The following is a 15,299-nucleotide window of genomic DNA, read 5'->3' as shown; positions in this document are numbered from 1 at the left end:
CTAACGTGCTATGCTATGGTATCACCCTTCTCCTCTGAAATATGTCATCCTGGTAAATATGATATACAGCAAAAGCCATCTCAAGCCTCCAAATACAAAACAAAATATAAACAGACACAGCACAACAAAAAACAAAAAAGAACAAAAGAAAAACTATCACTTACTTGTTACGTATCCATCGGATCTCTCTGTTTCCATAGTCAAAGAGCAGTGCTAAAAACACAAAAACAGGGCAACATCAATACATCTGCAAACTTTCCACAGGCAGCAAATTTGTAATGTTTTGCAAAGTATTTACATTTTTCTGTTGCCTTGGCAGTACTGTACATAGATCTGGGCCACCCGCAAAGATCCATGCCTTCATTTTTTTATGATGTACCAATCCAGAGGTAGAGGTCTGTTTCAGGTTTTCGGAAAACTGACAATTTCCCTGGTAAGCATTGCTTTTGCTTGTCTCCATGAACTGCATTGCCATGGTATTAATTTAGCAAATGCAAATAAAAGGGGAAAAAAAAACTAAATAAGTAAAAGAAAAAAAGTAAAAAAATATCTCCCTGTAAGCATATCAAGCGTTACATGCCTCGTTTTAAAGTCACCACCTTCTTGTTTGAAAACAGATTTTCTTAAAAAAAAAAAAAAAAAAAGTAAAAAAAGTAGGTCAAATAACCTCAAAATATCTCAAATTTCCTATAGCATGGGATTTCCCTTTGAATGGTTTAAATTTAAAGGAAGATTTCAAAATAACAAAAACAATAATTAAAAAACAAAAAAAACACCTAATGAATGATGTAGAAACAGTCTACAAGAGCACAGCAGAAATGTACCTATGTCCCCACTGTCAGGCGAGTGCTTGTCACAAACTAAGGTCTTCCTGTGTTAAGTGATTTAACATTTAACCCCTCTGAAACCAGCAACACATTGTTCTGTGGCTATATGTCACTGCATTATCAAAGGGAAAATGACATCATAGAGTTAACCTGCTCTGCACCAATTACTATACACATACAAAGATGAGCCCCTAAATGGAGGGCATAAGCACACAAGTCCAACATCCAACCACATCAAAATGAAAAACAGATATAGCTCATTAGACTACCAGATTGGCAATTAGGCACTAAGTTTTAAGCAGGGCACAAGTGATAAAAACATACAGCCAGCCATGAGAAAGCAGTCAACTCTGACCGCTACAGATTGTGATTTCATTTTATATAGGACGCTGGCAGTTTCAGTAACCAAAGTGGAGTCAGTACACCACGGCGTTAAACATTAATGTATATCTATAAGGTCTGCTGCGTGAAAAGGCTTAGAAAAACAAGAAGCAAGTGTCTTACCTGATACTGATCACTAAAAAGGATGTGTTTCATTGGTTTCTCCTACTTTTGTGTAAAAACTACAGTGCTGTATGTGAGTCAGTTTCCTCTAAGTCTACAACAGGGCATGCAATGCTTGATGGACATGGGACTGCTATAAGAGATTAAATAATATATGCATTACAGTACTTGGTGCAGCAAAAAAAAAAAACTTGCTGGACACAGCTTATAGACCGAAATGACTGTGCGGTCAGTCTGTGATTGCTTCCTGAGTTGGTTCTGAACTCTTGGTCATTACATTAAACAGTAGCCTTACAGGGCACCCCTGCCTTAACTCTTTGCTGGCACCATTTGCGCACAACACCAACTGGGTCAAGCATACAATATGTAAAATAAAAACTCAGAGGAAAAAACAAAAAAAAAAAAAATCATAAAACACCTCGTAAAGGAAATTTTACTTGACGGGGCTCTGCGGTGGCATTTTCACTGCTTCAAAGCTAACTTTACAAAAAGCCATTTGACAGCTGAAAACTTTATTAAACACCAGGGAGGTGGACGTGCAAGGTGCATTATAGCACAGCAACCAATCCCAAAGATGTAATCTGGGATCCCTTTCAGTACTTCATAATCGACATCGTAACTGATCTTCTAGGTTATATTAACCCCTACATAGCTATAACTAATAAAGGTACGGCCAATGAAAATAATGACGTCACCTAACCTCTTTGTTTTATGACATGCAGAAGTGGATGATAAGACTGTTACGACAAACCAGCACAATGGTTCTACAGGAATGCAGTAAGCAGGAATAACCCATGATTCAGAACTGTCAATCTGCTAGAAGCTACAAAGAATAAATATGATGAAAAGAAGCAACTTGTCAGGATCTACAGCCCTGATCTCCATCATGGGGCAGAGGGAGGAATTTTCTTGTCACCTCTTCCCCGTTCGCTTTTAGCTTCCAAACTGTTCCAGCACTGCCAGTTAAATTATTCACAACCAGCCATTTCTGTATTGATCCACCAAGTATATTTAGCTCTTGCTCCTGGAATTTCTACATTACTTACTGGAAAGTAGGCTGCTTCAAGTCTTGTCTCCAAATCACTTCCCAAAAAAGTAAAAAAAAAAAAAAGTCTATAATTCTAACTGCTGCATAGATTAAGAAAGCACTTCTCTCTGTCTCCCATCTCCTTTACCTCGTTAGACAGATCGCATTGCTTTACAAGTGACAGATAGCAGGTTTGCTGCAACATGCTATAGACCAATCATACACAAAAAGTGTGGGAAAAAAGTTGGGCATCTATAAAAAAAACAAGTCTGCCTAGGCACAAGCATTAATAAAAATCATGTCCCGTTGCAAATTAAAAAAGGAGTATCTGTGATATAGAAAAGTCAAGACACAATCAACAAGCAGGTTTGACTGTCTTATCTTGTAGCCCCCAAAGAACTTAATAAAATACAGCTTCCCAACACTATAGGAACAACTGACCCATTCATAATGCTGAAGGAAGCACACAAATATAATGCATTCAACATACTGCACCTCTAAGAAAAATATGCATTAATATACTTCCTTACATCCTCACTTTGTCATATAATCAGAGCAGGGCAGCCATATACATCAGCTGTGTTTAATAAAACAACAAGTACATTTGACAAATGACAGAGTGTTATCTATTGACCTAATGTCTGCCAACTGTACTCTTTACCCCCTCCAAATAATAAAAGGTTTGCCAAGAACCCAGGTTTGTATTATTTTACCTTGTTGTACCTCGTGGTAGACTAGATCATAGTCTCATGTACTGAGAAGTCAGTGTGTATTAATTTCCTGTACCCCCGTTATAGACTATGTACATAAATATTTCTCCTAACAGCTCCACAGTTTAACTAGATAGCAGTGCCTCATGTGCGTTTCTTTGCATGGTAATCTAGTCAGTATAAGACTATAAAACAGTGACTCCATTTAAGTGACAAAAGTATCCCTTGAGTATGTCCAAGCACCCCCATGGGTACAAATAATACAAGTCAATCCACTAACTGAAATTTCAGACCACAAAGCCAATACTTGCTAAAACCAGCAACATAACATGACAGTAGTACAAAAAAAAAGTGAGACAGAAACTTAACTTAGGTATGTTAGAGAAAGTTGCAGTAAAAAGAAGGATATTGTACAAGAAAATATACAGTTACAGTAATACAGTCAAAAGATTTGACATATCGTTTGTTTACTGTCACTGGAAGAATTACTATTAAGGAATAGATTGCAGCATAGTTGAAACTTAAGTAAAATAAAAGGTGTGTGCGAGTCTGCAATGAGAGCTCATATTGTAACTACCTCACGTGTGGGTCTGTTCCATTGATTTCAGATAGCAGGTGAAGCTGAGGAGGAACAGGGCAGTCCGGGATGACTGAAGTGCAGATGACAGGGGGGGGGGCAGTCCTGAAATGATCAGACTGCAGCTGAGCGGGGCACTCCAGTGCTGGCCAGAGGAGACAGCAGGGAGGATCAGTGCTGTGCAAAGCTGAGCTGGTGGGGTAGACTAGTGAAGAAAGTTAGGAATGTCACGTACTTTCAGGAAAGCAAGAGGGAGAGGGAGGTCATCGCTCCAGCAATGAGATTAACAAGAAACAAAACTGGATCCACCGGTTATTTCTGAAGCAGCTGAGAAAGAAACAAGGGGAAGAAAAGGGGAGGAAAGGGGAGGAGGTAGAGTTTAATAGAAGACATACAGGGAGGGAAAAAGGAAAAAAAAAACAATTCCATAATGAAGATACGTTGGGTGGGATGGGGGTTATATCAGGACCAATACACTCTGCTAACTGTCAGACACCTGTCACACAGTCACTTCTCTCCAGTCCTTGCACTGCTAAGCAACGGTAAACTATTAACCACTGCATGGCTAGATGGAAAGGGCTCACTGACACGCTACTTATTCAAACCATCACAATTCAACAGCAAGGTCATTTCCATTTTACAACTTCAGTAATTATATGCCGTGCACTGCAGCAACCAGTTCTGAAATCCTTCCAGGCATGTGCTCCCTCAAGTGTCACAATATTCACTGCTCAGACCTGCACTTTCCTCAGCGGTGTCACACTATCCTTACTGTTACTACAATCACAACATGACTAAAATACAGTCATCTACAACATAACACCTTTATCGCAACAATGCCCAGTGATCTGCAATGTGTCAAATGCCATCAAAATACAAAGATCCACAAGGAGTCCACTATCATAGAAATGCCTGTATATGATGATCTGCAGTGTGGTACCACTATAGTAGCAATCCCAATATACAAGGATTTGCAGGATGTGCCACTATAACAACAATACCAATCTTTAATGGCCTTCTGTGTGTCACCAGTATTGGAAGACTGCCAGCATAAAATCATCTGTCACTATTATGACAACACTGCTAACATACAGAGTTACACAACTCCAGTTACACACTGCCACGGCTGACATCACTGTCACTAGCTTGTGCCAAGTAGCACAGTGTCACCAATATGTCACTATCACACATCTGCATTCTTACTGCATCTTTGGAAGTAGTTTTGCCAATCCATTTATATATATATAGTAGAATGTCAAAAGAAAACTCTGGCTATAGTAAACTCAGTTCTCTGGTCCCGACCATGTACCTGTATGAATATACAGTACAATATATGACCAATTCTGGTATAGTAAACTACTTGGCCATGTCTGTTGGATTTTACGATAAAGGGATTTTACTCTATTAAACTATTTTAATTTTAAAGTTGAGTACGCACATCAGATAAAAGTGTTTGGTAAATGAACGATCAACAACCGATCGCCAGATAATCTTTGTAAAAAAAAGTTTACAAACGTCTCAAAAGAGGGCGACAAAAGAATCTTTCAAATCCACCGTGGTAGATATGACACAACAAGCAAACTGCAGCGAGTCCCTGTGGAATAGACCTAGTCAGGTCTATGTAGCCAATGCACAATCCCTCTGTGGGTCACCACTCCACACACGGTTCAATGAAGAAAATGCGAAGGAGGCACTAAATTGGCTTCAAACTTGCATTTTATCAAATCCCAGTAAGGGCCCTTTTCCACTAGCAATCGCTAGTGTTCGCTCTAAACGCTAGCGATTGCGATTCAGCAAAAGTACAACATTTCCCGGCGATTTCCTGACGTTTGCGATCGCGATTTTGCTATGCTATGCACTGCATAGCAAAATCGCTGCAAAAATCGTTCCGCTGCGAGATCGTGATTTACTAACAAAAATGTAAAATCGCTAGCGATTTGCCATTTTGCGATTCAGCAATCGCTGTAGTGGAAAAGGGCCCTAATACACAGTGTATTACTGGGATTTAATGAAACGCAAGTTTGAAGTCAATTCAGTGCCTCCTTCGCATTTACATCCTGGCAGATATGGTCTGAAGACGATTGTTTGTCATACAAGGTGTGTATGTGATCGTCCGATACTTCTGAACTGTTGTGTGCACAGCACATGCATGAAAAAGAAGAAAGTAAATAGACTACAAAAGCATTTCTCAAACTTTTTTGACAAACGTATGCAGCAGATTTATTCCTCAGTTTGCAAAGGCTTTTATCTCACGTGTGTACCTGGCTTTAAGCTGTGTATACACATCCTATTTTTATTGGCCAATCATTAACCAATTAACCACCTCTGTGTAGTATTAGTGCTAACAGATTGTAAATACTATGAACAGATTGTGTACATAAGCTCTCATACAACATAGAAGTGGTAGAATTGGCCAATCATTAACCAATCAAAATTGGATGGGTATACTCGGCTTTATCCTGCGACCAAACACAATTAGTCATAGTCATATTAAGGTGCATACACACATTAAATTTTGATTGGCCAATCACTGACCAATTTTAAAACCTAAAAGCAGTATGAGGGCCAACAGACTTTGAATACTATGAACAGATTGTGTAGGTAAAACTTCGGCCCTGCAATGTCGTCCTAGGGATCGGTTAGACTATAATTGGAACATAAGACTATGACTGACTACAGTTGGGATTGACCATTCTCACACAAACAGAGGAAGGGGAGGAGGTTAATTTGTTTACAGCTGTTTGGTGGTTGGACAATCTAGGTGGGGTTATGCGGCTCTATTGTTTGAGAGACAATTCTATTTTATTTTTGTGTGACAAAAATTTCAATATAATTCACTTTTAACCAGATCAGGACCGGTGATAATTAAAACTACGTCCCACTTGTGGCTGCCTAAGCCTACTGCAACGTAGTTTTAATGACAGTGCCTCCCGAGCCCATCCGCGCCACCACAGATCTCTGCTGTATAAAGACAGCGGAGTTCTGTACATCAGTCAGGAGCTGTTTATTCGTTGGCTCCTGAGCTCCTGATAACTGTGAGCCAACCACTGTGATCAGAAAGTGCAAAACTGAAAAAAAAGCTCAGGTCCTTAAAGGGGCCTGAGCTTTCCGCCCCCAATGAAACACTTTGTTTCAGTGACAAACAAGGGATAACTTATCAAGACATTGGCCTCAATTCACTAAGCTTTATCAAACGTTTGATAATTTACCTCATGGGTAAAATCTAATTTTGAATTCACTAAGGTGTTATATATTTATCGAATGTTTTAACAATAAAATGTTCAATAAATATATAACACTTTAGTGAATTCAAAATAAGATTTTACCCATGAAGTAAATTATCAAACATTTGATAAAGCTTAGTGAATTGAGGCCTTAGCAGCTAAAACAGATTGGCTGCAATTGGCAACTACCACAATTCTGCTTCATTTTTCATTATACTGGACATGATTAATCAAACGTATCCTGGCATTTACAAGTATAGGCCCAATATTGGACATAGTCAGACATAGGAAAACAAGCCCACTGCTAGGGGCGCTGATACAAGAGGAAATCTGGCACAGCGTCAGCCCCTGTAGATCAAAGTGTCAGATTCAGTGTGACATTTTGATTGCTACCGCCGCCCCCACTACGCCAAGCAATTTATTTATTATTAGGGCACATTTGGACTTGCTGCTAGGGGGGTCGTTGTTCTAGTCCTGGCACGGCATCAGGTTATGTGGATCAAAGCGTTGGACAAAGTCGGTTCAGCAGTATGTTGTGCCACGTAATAACATTATCACGTTGGTGTGCATGCAAAGGGGGCTGGGCAACAGCACGAAAACTGTTCTGGCCCCGCACCAGATGCCGGGTCACCTCCTCGCTGTAGTGCAAAGAGGTAGAGGCCTGTCCGTCTACCCCCTCAGCAGCGCTCCGATCACTCATGTACCCCATACACACCGGGAAAAAGTACCTGCAGGAGGGTAATAGGTAACATAGGTGAAAGGATTAAATATGAAAAACAAAAACTGTACAGGTAGTCCCCGGTTAACGAACGAGATAGGGACTGTAGGTTCGTTCTTAACCTGATTCTGTTTGGAACACTGTGCCATCTCTGTCCCCTGTACCTCCTCTGTGCCCCCCTGTGCCTCCAGTGTACCCTCTGTGTCACCTCTGCCCTTTGTACCTGTTTATACAAGTTTAAAAGCCATTTTTTCTTTGATTTTATTAAAAATCAATTTTCTCAAAAACTACAAGTCCAATTTGAATTTTTTTTTTTTTACTTGTTCCCATGGAAACAGAGAATCCATACCGTTCGTATCGGCGGGTCGTTCGTATGTTGGGCATTCGTAAGTCGAGGACTACCTGTACAGAATTTTCAACCATGGTAGATACATCATACGATCTATCTGATCAATTTTTCTTGAACAAAAAATTACATTTCATTTTTCTGTACAATTGATTTTATCGGAAAACTGAAAAATCAAGCATTTTGATTAAATAGAGTATGGCCACCTTAAGGCCTTGTTCACATCTAAAATTGCAATTGCTGACGCCAGCGTTTGGTGATTTTGCACGTGAATTCTTTTTAGTGCCTCCCGGAGCTTACTTAATTTTGCAGAGCGATTCTGTTTTTTCACTTCCTGACATCATTGGTAAGCGGATCAGAATCAAACTGCTCATATGTGAACACTCTCATAGAGAATCATTGCACAAATCGCTTTAAAGGGAACCTAAAGCGAATAAAACTATTTAAAACAAACACATGACATAGCTGCAAATGAATATTGCATACTAACCTCACCATCAGTTTCTCTGAGAAGCTCACCATTTTCTTCTTACAGTGATCCCTTCCAGTTCTGACAATATTTTGTCAGAACTGAAATATACCAGTTGCTGTCAATTATATATCAGCAGCTGTCAGTTATAACTGAATGTGCAAGGTAATGTCCATGTTTCCTTTGGCTCAAGTGGGTGATATTACAGTTTAACAGTGTGCTGACCAGGAAGGTGTTATGGGGTAATGGCCATTTTTAAAATGGAGGACAGAGAATTCAATTTATCACAGTGGACAAATGGGATGCAGGAGAGGAGAAAGAGGTTGAGGAGTAGTCTACTCAGCAGGTACCTGTGTATGGTTGTTTTGACTTTTTATTTTCAGTTCAGGTTCTTTTTAAGGGCGATTTTGAAAATCGCTGGTGCTTAAAAAAACAAAAGTGCCCTTAGTGTGAACAAGTCCTTACTGCTGCCCATAGAAGTTATTCAGATCTGACCACTGTGAAAATAACTGCTGACAAACAAAAGTGCCCTTAGTGTGAACAAGTCCTTACTGCTGCCCATCGAAGTTATTCAGATCTGACCACTGAAAATAACTGCTGACAAAATAACTGCTGAACAAAAATACACTGGGGCCAATTTATCAAGGAAGATTGTGGAAAGTTCATGCAAATGCTGAGGGCAACTATGGAGGTTTTAGCCATTACTAGGAAATCATATTTGGTTGCTCCTGGCAACTGGAGGAGTTTGGTCCAAATCCCTTTGCACCGATCTGCATAAATCAGATAAAAATGTCTTTAGAACACATACTAGATGTTCCCAAATTCTGACAGCAGCGCACCTAAATGCCAAATTTACATGGTCTGACTATTCAGAGACTTTCCAGCTATTGCTCGCACAATTCTGACATATTTCATTATCAGAATCATCTTCCCTGCCACACATTGAAGAAGCCTGTATTAGAATATGTCCTTGGTACATTAAGATGAGCGACAGCAACCACAATTTCTTAACTTCAAATACTGACTACAATAGTATGGTTTCATTATTAAAATGTGCAGCTAAATCATAATATGTGTGCATCAGGTATACTTACTGTGACTCATCATATAATATCACAATTATCACAGTAACATTGCACGATATTTCTTGATGATGCTACAGATGAATGATGTCACTGTCACAAGATACCATGTGCATTATTGAGTTGATGTCTACCGTCGTAATATTTCAGCTCTCTTTTGAGACAGTATAGGGCTGCTGACAATGTCAGTATAGGGCTGCTGACAATGTCACTTAACACGCAATTCAAGTGCTTCAGGAAGATAACACTATGATACAAGCCACAGGTGTCTCCACTGCTGATGGGAACATATTCCTGTGTTCTTACTCAAATCACAGCAGTCCAAGTGATATCACAATGGGATGCTGACAAAATAATTGCAGAGACAATGTATCTCTGAATGAAGTACCCACAGGTAGCAGACAATGGGGATGAATTATCGAAATAGGTGGGGAAACAAACCTGAGACAGTTGCCCACAGCAACAAATCAGAATCCGTTTTTTCAGCTGAAGCCTGACTGGTTTCTAAGGAGAACCGTTGAACTTTCACTCTAGTTTTCCTTTCATCTGTTTTAATGATCGGCCCCAGGTATCTGCACTATGCAGTAAACTCAGCAGATAACATTAAAGACCATCTCCACTGATCAATAGGTATATGATTGTATAGGGTTCTGGGCATACAGGAAAGATCTGGCCATCATCAAGGCACGCTCTCTGCCAAGAACTTCCTCTCTGCTCTAATAGATAAGCAACAGCATAATAACCTTTTAAAGAAAACATTTATATGTTACAGCTGATACAAATCCTGCAAAAAATCTGCAGTGTCTACTTCCTGCTTGCATGGAAGCAGACATAGGGTTAACATCCTGTGTTTACAAATTAGCTGCTCTGCCAAGGCAGTCAGCTGACACAGCTGAGAGATCAAATAACAGTTGTGATTAGTCACAGATGAGGGGGGAATTAAACAGGCTAAACTCTCTAAATACATACAGGGTGTAGTTCTCTGTGTTTTCCTTGTGTCCTGTGCAAGAGTTCAGGTCCACTGAAGTAAATGAATGAGGAGACAGCGGTAGATGTTGCTTATCCCAGGGGTGGAAAAAAGTGACTGGAAAGCATTTTCATAAAAGCCTAATAACTTCACTCCATAGACGATGGTCACTTGCAGCCAAAAGCTTATTCCATACACGCTAGATCATTCACCGATCTGGCCACAAGTGGTCAGATTAAAATCTAACGCCTGTTATTATTATTGCTGGACAATGGGGAAAGTCAAAGATAATGAAACACTTGCAAATGTTCATAGACCAATATCCAGCCAATTTTTTGTCATTTACAGTCACAATACAACATGCTTACAGGTGATGTCTTATCAAATACCTCAAGAATTAACAGCTCATAGACATATGTTGTTGCAGACTTTAATCCGTAAGGGTACATTAATGTCATATATCAGCCCTAGAGATGATATAGTACATCAGTTTGTCACCCATGTCCCAAAATTTCAAGTACTGTAATCACTGACTGTATATTGCTTTACCTCAGTTATCACAAGGTTCACTTACTGCTGCTAATCTCTCTTTGTCACCCCATCACAGGACTCTAAATGGCATCAGTGTAAAGCAATCAATCACTGTATTTTGGTATCACTGTATCTTGGTTACCACTAGGGTCACTGTGCCCAGGATGATGATAATTTCTCTCTGCCTCCTACAACACAAGATTGAGAGTAGCACTGCTGTGTGACTGTAATCACTGTCACAACTCATCACTGTATCTCAGTGACCAGAAGGACTATACAGCAATTGACCGAGAGATAAGCTTAAAACTAGATTTTATAGACTTTAATAGAAACGTTTGCTCTGTAGGAACCAGAATTTCCAGTGATGAGCTGAACATTGGAAAAGGACTAATCAAACTGAAAAAATCTGATGAATAATGCACTAAGAAATACATTATTAGTTTTCTGAATCTGGTTAGCACTGTGCAAAGTTCTGTTTCAGCTTCCACTAAATTTGATTCCAGCTAATATCCTTCTTACTAAAATTTTAAGCTAGTAAATGAGATACAGACACCTGTTCCATTAAAAGAAATGTCATTCCCATAGTATTCCAAGTCACAATCTGTCACTTAATATCCAAACATCACCATCACTACAAGGGAGACAAACTGCAGTCCCTATGGTGATGGCTATTAAAGCAGTACCACACATGTCCCCTCTGCTGATAAGCTATGTCACAATCACACAAGTGATTGGATGACTGGAACTGTCACGACAGCTGTGTGTCACCAGGAAATCTACTTTTCCTTCAAAGCCATGATCTTCCTTGGACAGTCTGCATCTGGTGTCACAATAGGCTCCCTACACACTCCAAATCCGTTTTGCGATTCCAATTTATAAATTCTGATTTTCCCTGAATACATTCAACAGAAAAACGGATCAAAAAATGCAGCATGCAGTAATGATTAAAAATCGGAATCGCATGCAGTGTGCAGGGAGCCTGAGACAACATATAAATCATTAGTTTTCAGAATCTGATTAGCACCATGCAAAGTTCTGGTTCAGCCTCCACTAATTCTGATTCCTGTAAAGGGGGCGGGGACCCCAGCAATCTTAATTTTAGATCACTTCACATCTCCTACTAATAGCCCTCTTACAGAAAAACTAAAGTTAGTAAATTAAATAAGACATGTCATGTTCATAGTATCCCTTCCATGTCACAATCTGTCACTTAACATCCAAGCATTACGGTCACTTCTGGTTCAGCCTCTACTAATTCTGATTCCTGAAGGGGGGTGGGGACCCCATCAATTTTAATTAGATCACTTCACATCTAAGCCATACAATTTAAAGTTTGTAAATGAAATGGCACTGCCAAAGCATTCCTTCCATGTCACAATCTGTCACTTAGCATCCAAGCATCACGATCACTGCAAAGGAGACTGAAACTGCAGTCCCTATGGCGATGGCCATTGTGTCCCTCAGCAGTGCCACACGTGTCCCCTCTGCTGATAAGCAATGTCACAATCTGTCACCATCACACAAGTGACAACCCTACCACTGCATGGGGGACTGGAACTGTCATTCATATCGCGACAGCTCTGTGTCACCAGGAAAGCTACTTTTCCTGTAAATACATGATCTTGCTAGGACAGTCTGCGGCTGGTGTCACCATCAGGCGACGTATATCGTGCAGATGTCGCGTTGTCACGACAGTGGCAGTGCCCTTGTCCCAGCATAGCTGACATAAGAGGCAGCAGGTGACACTAGCTCCCCCTCCTCCCCATCTCAGACAGCAACAAGTCCCCGGCAGCGCAGTGACAGCGGCATAACACATACACAATAATCATCATCATCCCAAGTTTGTCCTCCCCCATCCTCCGCACTTGTAGAGCGCAGTTACCTTAGCGGTGCCGTCGGGGCCACACTGCCATCCCTGTGTGTGGCTGTCCCCTGCCGCCCTGTCACTGCAGCCGCCGCTGCCACCACTAAGGCAGTTGTGCCGTAGCTAAGGGTAATCCAGCTTTGACTTCCTCCATCTTCAGCAGAGCCAAGCAGGCAGGGGTTAGCCTGGGACAACTGGTCAAACCCAGAGAAACGGATCAAGCAGCCAGCCAGCCAGCCTTCCCCAGACACACGGCCAGTAAATAGAGGCTCGCAGCTCCAGGCGCTCGGCAATCGATTACAGGACAGCGCACTTGATCCGCGGCTTTGAATGTCTCCAGTGATCTCAGCAGCCAGGGGTGGATCCAGGACACAGTATCCCGGGGATCTGCAGCAGCGTGGTGTGTGTGTGTGTGCGTGTAGCACGCAGCCTGACACCGACACTGCTAGCTCTCCCCTGACTGACTGACTGACTGACTGACTGTTTGTCACCCTCTGCCCTGACTGACTGGCACCATCTGCCTTGAATGACTGGCGCCCTGACTGACTGGCAACCTATGTCCTGACTGACTGATTGGCACCCTCTGCCCTGACCGACACCACCTGCCCTGACTGACTGGCACCCTCTTCCCTGATTGACTGGCACCCTCTGCCCTGTCTGACACCCTCTGCCCTGACTGTCTGTCACCCTCTGCTCTGACTGACTGTCACCCTCTTCCCTGACTGACTGGCACCCTCTGCCTTGAATGACTGGCACCCTATGTCCTGACTGACTGATTGGCACCCTCTGCACTGACTATCACCCTCTGCCTTGACTGACTGGCATCCCCTGCACTGACTGACACCACCTGACCTGACTGACTGGCACCCTCTTCCCTGATTGACTGGCACCCTTTGCCCTGACTTGCACCCTCTACACTGACTGTCTGTCACACTCTGCTCTGACTGACTGGCACCCTCTGCACTGACTGACTGGCACCCTCTGCCCTGACTGTCTGTCACCCTCTGCTCTGACTGATTGGCACCCTCTGCCCTATCTGTCACCCTCTGCCCTGACTGTCACCCTCTTCCCTGACTGACTGGCACCCTCTGCCTTGAATGACTGGCACCCTATGTCCTGACTGACTGATTTGCACCCTCTGCCCTGACTGACTGGCACCCTCTTCCCTGATTGACTGGCACGCTCTGCCCTGTCTGACACCCTCTGCCCTGACTGTCTGTCACCCTCTGCTCTGACTGACTGTCACCCTCTTCCCTGACTGACTGGCACCCTCTGCCTTGAATGACTGGCACCCTATGTCCTGACTGACTGATTGGCACCCTCTGCCCTGACTATCACCCTCTGCCTTGACTGACTGGCATCCCCTGCTCTGACTGACACCACCTGACCTGACTGACTGGCACCCTCTTCCCTGATTGACTGGCACCCTTTGCCCTGACTTGCACCCTCTACACTGACTGTCTGTCACACTCTGCTCTGACTGACTGGCACCCTCTGCACTGACTGACTGGCACCCTCTGCCCTGACTGTCTGTCACCCTCTGCTCTGACTGATTGGCACCCTCTGCCCTGTCTGTCACCCTCTGCCCTGACTGTCACCCTCTTCCCTGACTGACTGGCACCCTCTGCCTTGAATGACTGGCACCCTATGTCCTGACTGACTGATTGGCACCCTCTGCCCTGACTGACTGGCACCCTCTTCCCTGATTGACTGGCACCCTCTGCTCTGACTGATTGGCACCCTCTGCCCTGTCTGTCACCCTCTGCCCTGACTGGCACCCTTTGTCCTGACTTGCACCCTCTACACTGACTGTCTGTCACACTCTGCTCTGACTGACTGGCACCCTCTGCACTGACTGACTGGCACCCTCTGCCCTGACTGTCTGTCACCCTCTGCTCTGACTGATTGGCACCCTCTGCCCTGTCTGTCACCCTCTGCCCTGACTGTCACCCTCTTCCCTGACTGACTGGTACCCTCTGCCTTGAATGACTGGCACCCTATGTCCTGACTGACTGATTGGCACCCTCTGCCCTGACTGACTGGCACCCTCTTCCCTGATTGACTGGCACCCTCTGCCCTGTCTGACACCCTCTGCCCTGACTGTCTGTCACCCTCTGCTCTGACTGACTGTCACCCTCTTCCCTGACTGACTGGCACCCTCTGCCTTGAATGACTGGCGCCCTATGTCCTGACTGACTGATTGGCACCCTCTGCCCTGACTATCACCCTCTGCCTTGACTGACTGGCATCCCCTGCACTGACTGACACCACCTGACCTGACTGACTGGCACCCTCTTCCCTGATTGACTGGCACCCTTTGCCCTGACTTGCACCCTCTACACTGACTGTCTGTCACACTCTGCTCTGACTGACTGGTACCCTCTGCAGTCTGCACTGACTGACTGGCACCCTCTGCCCTGACTGTCTGTCACCCTCTGCTCTGACTGATTGGC

At 43.1% G+C, this 15,299-nt stretch overlaps 1 protein-coding gene across 5 annotated transcripts in view; it reads right to left on the bottom strand.

The window, feature by feature from the left end:
- The window catches only part of IKZF2 (IKAROS family zinc finger 2), a 129,788-nt gene extending 116,607 nt beyond the window's left edge, over positions 1-13,181 (bottom strand). For 2 of the 5 annotated variants that reach the window (XM_068245381.1, XM_068245385.1), the window contains exons 1-2: positions 12,865-13,180; positions 165-213 (exon numbers count right to left, since the gene is read on the bottom strand). In XM_068245381.1, coding sequence (XP_068101482.1) covers positions 165-198 — 34 coding nt within the window. In that variant the 5' untranslated portion in view covers positions 199-213; positions 12,865-13,180. Of the gene's footprint in view, positions 1-164; positions 214-3,645; positions 3,847-12,864 lie in introns of those variants that run through there. The other 3 variants (XM_068245384.1, XM_068245383.1, XM_068245382.1) reach the window with 3 other exon arrangements.
- Between the last annotated feature and the right edge of the window lie 2,118 nt (positions 13,182-15,299).

This window comes from Hyperolius riggenbachi, chromosome 7 (genome assembly GCF_040937935.1).
Source record: "Hyperolius riggenbachi isolate aHypRig1 chromosome 7, aHypRig1.pri, whole genome shotgun sequence".
In the NCBI taxonomy this organism is placed as follows: Eukaryota; Metazoa; Chordata; class Amphibia; order Anura; family Hyperoliidae; genus Hyperolius; species Hyperolius riggenbachi.
This window is presented reverse-complemented; position numbering and strand designations above follow the sequence as displayed.